At 40.9% G+C, this 9,136-nt stretch overlaps 1 protein-coding gene and 2 non-coding genes across 3 annotated transcripts; all 3 read left to right on the forward strand.

Annotated features, from left to right (window-relative positions):
- The first annotated feature begins 4,672 nt into the window (after positions 1–4,672).
- On the forward strand, positions 4,673–9,136 carry RPL21 (ribosomal protein L21). The gene is made up of 6 exons (XM_065730188.1): positions 4,673–4,694; positions 5,608–5,686; positions 6,276–6,337; positions 7,248–7,360; positions 8,018–8,168; positions 9,006–9,136. Exons 2-6 carry the CDS (start codon positions 5,620–5,622, stop codon positions 9,093–9,095), a joined length of 483 nt encoding a protein of 160 aa, XP_065586260.1. The 5' UTR covers positions 4,673–4,694; positions 5,608–5,619; the 3' UTR covers positions 9,096–9,136.
- Positions 6,950–7,025, forward strand: LOC136044859 (small nucleolar RNA SNORD102). The gene has a single exon (XR_010621861.1). It is a non-coding gene; the product is annotated as a small nucleolar RNA SNORD102 (small nucleolar RNA).
- On the forward strand, positions 7,421–7,552 carry LOC136044855 (small nucleolar RNA SNORA27). The gene has a single exon (XR_010621857.1). It is a non-coding gene; the product is annotated as a small nucleolar RNA SNORA27 (small nucleolar RNA).

A 9,136-nucleotide genomic window follows, 5' to 3' on the forward strand; every position in this document is an offset into this window, starting at 1 on the left:
AACCTCAGTGTCCCTTTCATCCCATTTCTCCAGCCTCTGTCAGTCCCTCTCAATAGCAATGATTTGACCACATTCAATGACTATGTATCATGCACAAGCTTATCTGAGAACTACCATGAAACAAAAGAAAACAAAACAATACACTTGTGTTCATAATGTAGTTTCAGTGAGATTTCATCAGTCCAAACTCAGTGTGCCATTACAATAATTACAATGTTCTTATATACGATGCTCCATGTCATGTACATACACTTGAGGTGTCAGGTATGACATTTCAGCAGCATGTTCACATCTGTGTAAAGCTTGACCTCTTTTTCCTCCAAAGTTATGCCTGCCTTGAAAAAAATAATTGGCATAGGTTGTACTCTGTTAAAATTATACTTTATAGTGAATAAAGCAGTCACATGCTAGAAATCAGATAAGAGAAAGATCAACTAAGACTGACCCCTGCCAGCCAGCCTGCATTTTTTTCTTAGAGTGTACATGTTTTGCTTTGGCCAATCCATTTTATACTGATTAATAGTCAATTCTGTCCATGCCTGTTTATTCCTTACAGAAGAAAAAAGTCTTTAAAGACACCAAGAGTTTTGTCTAAGCAAAATCATTAATATTTAAGAACTGACTTGGTGCCACTGCCACCACCAGCAGGTCTGCCACTGCATGAGCGTCTGTCTAAAAAACTGTCTCTTAGGTCTCAGTTATCGAGTTAAGGACAATCACTGAAACATTTAGAGCCCAAATAAATAAATAAATAAATAATCAACCCTTGGAGCTTCATATTTCATGGATTTGGTAATAACAGGAAATGTCTCAGAAATAATCAGCATACTGTAAGATAGATGGATTGTTTTCTACAATTCTGATCACTGATGCTCAAGAGCAATGACTGGGAATGGCAGCAAATACCTGGAGCTCGCTGTGCATTTGGAGGCTCCAAGAGCCTGGATTATGTACCTTAGTGGAACAGAGGTGTAAAGGGAACATCATTCTTCTGTATAAATAATTACAGAAAAAGAATCAGGGCAAACATAATTGTTCTTCAAGCTGAGTTCATAACAGTTCAGGCATAAACAAACAAACAGAAAGCAGCAGTATGATTCCAACCATTAAGCCCCTTACTTTCCAAACTGGAGTTGGTGACTGCCCAGGAGGGTCAGAAAGGGCTTAAGGTCAAATGTGAAAAATTAGATTTAAAAATAAATAATAATTTAGAATTAATTATATGTTTCAATACTTTATATACTTCAGTACATTATCAAAACAGCATGCCAACAAAAATCCCCACATTATGCACATTTACTGCTGGCAGCAGGTCAGTTTCCTCTACAACAGAACAGAAAGAGGTATGTGGCTGGCAGAGCTGGTAATTACCATAAGTGGTAGTCACCTTCACTCAAAACTACATACACAGAGAAGCTGATGCTAACAACGAGGTGTTGTTTGTTCCTGGTTAGAAGGGTTGGGCTCAGAGGAGGTTACACAGAGATAGGTGACCTCAGAAACACAGCAGCACTTAGAAGTTTGAGAAAAATACTGCATTAATGAAACTGGTTTTCTGAGAAGGCACTCCACTAGTAAGGGAGGAAAGGGTCACTAATTGCTTTTCAAATGAAGTTTGATAAATGGTATACTCTCTGGTACCCATGAGAAGCTGGTCTCAGTTACACCAGTTCTTTGCATGTTCCTAATGATAACATTCCTAATGATTCTTAATGGTCAATAATGCAGGTTTTGCTGATTTATGTACATACATAGAAGGCTATGTTATTCAAATAAGCCCTCGGATGACAGAATTTGTTCAATATTTCAGATTTTATGCAGCAGTCATAAGATAATGATGAAATAATTTGTTTGGTTGGCTTCAGTATCTCTACCTCTGCCTGGTAGCATTTTGAATTAGCAAGTAATGTACAAGTAGCAGAGATGTTCAGAAAACCTTCACTGATGTGTGACATGCTGGCCTCACCACAATTTTTGGTCTCTATATCTTGCCTTTCCTTTTCTCCCAAAGGCACATTGTCCCCGTTTTGTGTTCCTCTCTCCATGAAATGTTTCACTGCCATTGCAGCTCAGTTACTGCACCCGCATTGGCACTTCGGCAACTCTGCAGTGAGCTGTTCAAGGAGTTTGTACAGTCACCATGTTTGGAGGCAGTTGGTTGCTTCAACACAAATGCTATTGACTTAAACTCCCATGAAACTAGGCTCTGACTTGTAATATTTACAGAATGGGTTTTGTGGAGAAGCTGAACAGATCACTATTAATAAGAAGGCTGTTAGAACCATAATCATGTAGGAAGTAAAGAGACCTATGAAAGGGAACAAAAGTATGACCTTGAGATACCATTTAAGAGGATCTCTTTGAAAGGAGAGAACACTAGAATGACAGGATCAACTTCAGAGCTTACACATAACTTTGGACAGCAACTTTTTGATCAACAGTGCAAGGCTATGGGGTAAACAATCCATTCCATGAGCTTGATTTCCAATATAAACTGTGGTTTTGCCTTGCCATCACATCAGAACTGCAGATTTCAATATTCTTTATTTGACACCTGATCTCAGTTATTTTTAAAATTTTTGCTCCAGCCACTATCAGCTGTTTTTGTTTCCTGCTTTGTTTTTCATATAATGAATGTCTTATGTGAGACACATGGGAAATTCCCCCCCTACACTGTACTGAAGGGGGATATATTTTTCACATCATAGGACTTCATGAACTCTCATTTCTTTAAATTCCTTACACGCTTCTGATGAATAACCTAACACAAATGGACATCACACTCCAGATCTTTTTACCATTTGGTCCTCTGAGATTAAGAACAAGCTAGATCCCACCGTGTATGCAGAAATTCAGTGAATTGGCAGCCCCACAAGCAGAATCATCATAGCTCTTTTATTCTTTAGAGAAAGCTGCTGTCCAAGCAGATGCTGCAAGGAAGCATCAGGGAAAAAAAAATAGGAAAATGGGACTCTCCCAAAGTAGATATCAGAATTCTGACTGTGGGAACTTGGTGATTGAAAATGTTTTTCTCGCATGTTTTCCTCTTAGAAAAATAAAGTCATATTTACCTAGTCCCCACACCTCTCACTTTAAATGCATCTAACCTTTCAAGCTCCTTTCCCCAGCAAGTCTGAAATTTGCTCCACTTCCAAGTCAGTGAGACAAGGACAGAAATTCAGTCTTATCAGCATGTAGCAATATTGCCAAAGGACAGCAATGGGTAGAGCACCAGCCTGGGATCTTCGTGAGATTTTAGATCTTCATGCTAAGCTGGGCGTTGCCATTAGTGTTCATCCTGATCTTGAGGATGCTGTGTTTCTGAAGCAGAACCAGCTTCTTACGTGCAGTGTAGGAGAAACTGGAATTAGTGTCCTACAATTGCAGTTTGACCTACTGCAGTTCACGCTAGGTCTCTGAGGTGATGAATCAGGGCAGTATGGGGAGCAGGTGCAGTCAGAATACAGAGCTGCAGCTCTCCCCTGTGTATCTGCTTGCCTGCTGGCTCCTGTTTCAAGACCAGAACTCACCCCACACCTTGCACACCTTGAATTGCTGGACACAGTCACTATTAACAAGTCCTTTTACAAACAACATACAAAGCTGCTGCAGGTTTTAAGTTTTCAGCAGACAACAGTTCTGTGAAAATGTATTCAATGTTGGTAGGTAGGATGGACTTCTGGATCAGACCCTGACAGAACAGCCAGTAAATGATTCGATGGTAACAAATCCTGAAATGTGTTTCTCTGAAATGTTGAGCATCAAAATAAATGTTACAAATGAGAACACTATTGAAATTTCAAATGAACCCACCATGCAGTTCATACAGGAAAAAAAAAGTAGCAAATCCTGAATGTCTGACTGGATCCCAAATAAAGCAGAGTTCAACTCAGTTCACAGTTGCTGCTCTGTACACCGGAATAAGTTTCAACGTGTGGAGTTTCTTTCCCACTCTTTCCTGCTTGATGTGGAAATGTATCCTTTATGAAAATCACTGGCAAGAGCAAGTTCAGCTCACTGAAGACAGCAATCTTTCTTTGTTCAATAATGCCTTAGGATTGGATTTGACCTCCCGTCTTCGCTCTGCTTGGTGTTCTTCCTGACATCTTCTGTTGCCAATACATTTCTTCACCCAAGAGCTGCTCAGGCTTCCTCTGAGCCTGCGAGTGTTTCCTGACACATGGGCTGAATGCTTAACCAATGATAAGCATTATCAAACAATTACACATTTCCCCTGCAAAGGTATCGTAGAGATCAGGTTGAGTTTTTTCGTAGCGTGGAGCTAGAATACAGTCCGTGTTTCCAAATGCAATAATGTAATAGATTTTGAGCACAGCCAGGGCCCTTCTGTGTCAGAACACTCCACCAGCAAGTTCTGCAGGCAGAACCTGACAGCGCCTCATCCTTCAGTACATGGCGGCCCGTGTGTATTAAACCTGTAAACGCTGATAGAAAGGGCTTAGGCAAGGCAGCATCAGAATAACTGTGAAGCCAGTCAGAGGATCAAACACGTTTTTATCCATCGCTTTAAGCAGCAACCATTCGTCCCGCGCAGTCAGGCACGCAGCGGGCAACCCACCGCGCGCTTTCCGTCAGGCGCTGTGTGGACAGCCCCGCCGAGGCCCCCGCCGAGGCCCCGCTGTTAAGGGCGGCCGCGCCGCCGCTTCCCTCTTTTCTGCCCGCGCCGCCATCTTGTGAGTGCAGGGAAGGTGTCTCTGAAGCGTGGGGGCCGCTTTCAGGTGGCTCCGCGGCTCCGGGGAGGCGGCGGGAAAGCGGCTGGAGGGGCCGTGGTGGCGTGGGGTGGCTGGCTTTGCCTGGGGAAGGAATCCCCGTGGGGGGGATCGCTGGGGGAGCGGGGAGGCTGCGGCCTGCATGGCGCGGGGCCGGGAGCTGCGGGGAGGGGAGGAGGGTTAGAAGGGCTATGGAAAGGCCGGGCCTCTTGGGATAGGGAGACTAGTTAAGTTTCAAGCTAAAATACGGGAGTTTTAGGTTGGGTGTAAAGTTCTTTACTGTAAGAACGGTGAGGCACTGGCATGGGTTATTTACGGGGGGGGGGGGTTCCCGACCCTGGAGGCGCCCAGAATCAGCTGAACCAGGCTCTGAGCACCCGAGGAAGCTGTAGGTGGCCCTGTTCATTGCAGGAAGTTGGAGTAAATGGCCTTTAAGGGTTCTTTCCAACTCGGAGGTGATACCTTGATGAGTGGCTTAAGTAAAAATGAGAGCAGCTCCAATTTTGTTGTAAAATCAGGCGTCCAAAGAAGCTGTACGGGGAGGCTGTGCTGTAGTTTGCCTTTATCCCTGAAGAGGATGAAAAATGTTCCCTTAAAAGGTGGAACAGCCAGGCAAGGCCCTCAGCACTGCATCTGCAAGCAGAGCTGGGTGACTAGCTAACATCTCATATAACCTGTTATAATCTTATATAGATATTGCATGTTTTTTTCCTTTCAGTGTCTGGTAACATTATTTGCTTTGACCCTGCAATTTGGAAGTGCTATCATTCTGAGCAGGCCCATGCATTTCATTTTTCTGTATTTCCTGAAAATGTTTTTGGTCACATTTTCAGTGAACCAGCTAGTCCTCCTGATTAATTTGCATCCATTTTTACAGTAATCCGCCAAAATGACGAACACAAAGGGAAAGAGGAGGGGAACTCGTTATATGTTTTCAAGGCCCTTTCGCAAACATGGTGAGTATATGTTGTAGTCAAAGCACTGTTTTCAGTTACTGACCTGCTGGATGTCAGCAGTCCACAGGTAGTATATAGAACCACCAGATCATGTCAGAAGGTGTCTGACAAGCTAGACCAAAACCCACAACATGATTTGCAAGTAAACCTGCAGCTCTTGCAGCTTACGTACTGGCATTCTGAGCACCATCATTTGAAAGTGAATTTAAAGGTGAAGAAAATACTTAAAAATTCAGATTTACATCAAACGTACAGTTTGCCTCTTAGCAGTGAGCAGCAGTAGTAGCTGTTTGCAGTGATAGAGTAAATAGATGTAAAGCTTTTTAATAAATAACTTACGTATTAGAAATGAGATTAAAGCTGTAATTTTTATTCAGCTCAATTTTAATTTTTTTCTTTAATTTGTAGTGTATGAAGAGGTATTAACTGCTTAAAAGAAGTTTGATTTGTTTTACACTCTTGAAATTTAATTGTGAATTTGATTTTGTTTTAATATTTTAAAATGTGTGATCTGTTCTTCTTTTTTCCTCCCCTATTTTTGAGTGCAAAATATGAGCTTCATAGTATCCACGTTTGTATCTCTCCACAGGAGTTGTCCCTCTGGCTACCTATATGCGTATTTACAAGAAAGGAGATATAGTTGATATCAAGGTACTTTCTGTGTTCAGTGTAATTAAAAATACTTGAAGCAGTATGATTGCTTTTTCTTTTGGGGTCATCTTTCTGTTATTTGTGTTGTGTGTGTCAGTACAAATACCCCCTTCTTACTTCTGAAGTAGTACTGGAACAGCAGTGCTATTGAGGCAATATGAATGTGTTGGTGTCGCATATTTTTATATGTGTAATATATATATTAGACTGTGAACTGTCAGTTCAGCTGAATGAAGGTGAGTGAAATATGCCATATCTAATACTTGGGTTGTTGTATTTTGCCTACTGGCACTGCTCACACAGCTGTCATTGTAGTAGTTTTTCATTTTGCCTGATTTACATGTGCTGTCGAGAAGAGCAGTTTATACTGCATAATTAATGTGGTATCATTTCCCATTAATATTTTCTAGTTTATTTTAAATGACGTGCCCTGTGCTTTCAGAAGAATGCTTTATTAGCTCTGAACGTGTTTCACTGAGAATTCCTGCTCTGTAGAATCCTTTGTAACACCAAGCTGTTATAGCAGCCATGCAGAAGCTGGCGTGTCAGTTACATGGGGGTTGACTCTTGGAGAACCATGCCGTTCAAAATTGCTGCTTCTTGACATTCTGGAGCTTGATGATGATTGTCTCCTATGATTGCTTGCTGAAAGCAAAGTGATCAAATCATTTCACCGGCACTGAAAGCACTGGAATGATCACAGAAGAACGGAGTGGTTTCTAGGTTTAACATGGTGTAGCTATAAATTCAAAGGTATGAACATAAAAAAGAGCACTTTTAAATAAGTATTGAATAATATGATATTTCTGCTTTAAATAACTTCTGAAAGAAAAGCCCCTGGCATTGCTTTAATGTTTCTAAGCTAAAGCTTATAAAGCTTAGCCTTCAATCTTGTTTTGCCTCTTAACAGGGTATGGGTACAGTTCAACAAGGTATGCCTCACAAGTGTTACCATGGCAAGACTGGAAGGGTATATAATGTTACTCAACACGCTGTGGGCGTTATTGTTAACAAGAAGGTTAAGTAAGTAACGAAATCCTTAGTATAAAAACTTCTGCTTTTGGGGAAGTTGATGTGTAGTGGTGCCCTCCTTTCACTTTGCCAGTTAGACACTTTTTGTCTTGATTGGTCATTCAAGGTGGGTAAAGTATATGTCCTTTTAAAACCCAAGCAAATGGTGGTCGTTTGTCTTGGATCCTGTCAGAGGAAACAGTTCTTTATTCTTCTGAGAGGCACTTAATGACATTACCTAATGAGGATTTTCAGCTGACTTGAATTTATACTGAAGACTGTTTTAAATACTACTTTGGCTGTATCCAGCTGTACTCAGCTGATTTTCATACACTTTTGTCAGGAAAAGATAACTTTTTTTCCTCAGGATTGGGACTGAAGTACAGTGGTAATAGTTAACTCATTTGTATAGCATAAGGTTAAGGTTACTTGTTCTCCAGCAATTTCATCCTAAATTGTCAGCATGTTATTGTATATTGATAAGCTTTCACTTACATAAATAACAATCCATGTACATCTGCAGCAGTGTATTCTGAGTGATTGTCATTTGAAGATAGATGATCTGCAGTTGAGCTTATAGTAGGGTTACTTACGTCAGTGCCATAAAGCTAGCTTTGAAATGGCTGTTTTTCAAATGCAGTAAATTAAAAGCTGATACTTTTTTCTTAGGGGTAAGATTCTTGCCAAGAGGATTAATGTGCGTATTGAGCACATTAAACATTCCAAGAGCAGAGACAGTTTTTTGCAGCGTGTGAAGGAGAATGAAAAGAAGAAAAAGGAAGCAAAAGAAAAAGGCATTTGGGTTCAACTGAAACGTCAGGTAATATTATCATTGTAGTTGATGACATTTTTGATTCAATTTGCTAAAAAGAAACTAAATGAAAACAAAGCAGAAAAACAAAAAACCACCTAGAACCAAATCAGTTGACTAAATGTTGATCTCTTCCAAAACAGCAAAGCTTTATGCTGTAAACAGAACTTTCTTTCTGTTTAAAAAAGGAAGCAACAAAACATGTTAATGGAGCTGAGATCCAGGTCTGTGGCAGATGGTGCAGTGCTGGAGGTGTCTGTAACCACCCTCACTTGTTTGTATTCCTTTTGTAGGAGGTTCCTTCTTTTAGAGCATACAGTGTCTCCATCTGAGCTGTCTGATATGCTTGCTGGCTGAACAGAGCTGTGCTGCTCTGGGATGAAAATGATGCCCTTGGCTGTGAGCAGAGGGACAGATGCTTCCTGTTGAGGCATCTCTATTAGAGGATTGCCAGTCAGCAGCAGAAGCTGTGGCTGATTTCTACAAGTGATGTTATCTTTGCTTTAGTTGAATTTAGCTTGCAGAGACTGTTAAATCTGGTTAAGACTGAATAACTGGACTTCAATAGCTATTACCTTCACTCTGCATCTGGAACTACAGGGTAGTTTTTGGTGATTGGGATTAGTAACTTAGAGGCTGAAATAGCTTTGTTCATTCAGCAGAAAAGTCAATCTTATAGTGAGTTCCTTTTCTTACAGCTAATCTTTGAAGCAGATTTTAGAAAAGACAGGAATGAGAAAATTGCTGTGATGTGTGTATAGTAATTCATTAAATTTTGTTGACATGAATTTTGTGAGGTTTCTTTTGAGCTTTTGTACCATGAGTTGTTTCTGGTTTTGTTTACAGCCTGCTCCACCAAGAGAGGCACACTTCGTGAGGACTAATGGAAAGGATCCAGAGCTGCTGGAGCCAATTCCCTATGAATTCATGGCGTAATGCACGTTTGAAAAACAAATTAAAGATCTGGTTTTGGACAA

This window comes from Cyrtonyx montezumae, unplaced genomic scaffold, assembly GCF_038088225.1.
Source record: "Cyrtonyx montezumae isolate F1298 unplaced genomic scaffold, pur_monq_1.0 scaffold_12, whole genome shotgun sequence".
NCBI classification, from domain to species: Eukaryota; Metazoa; Chordata; class Aves; order Galliformes; family Odontophoridae; genus Cyrtonyx; species Cyrtonyx montezumae.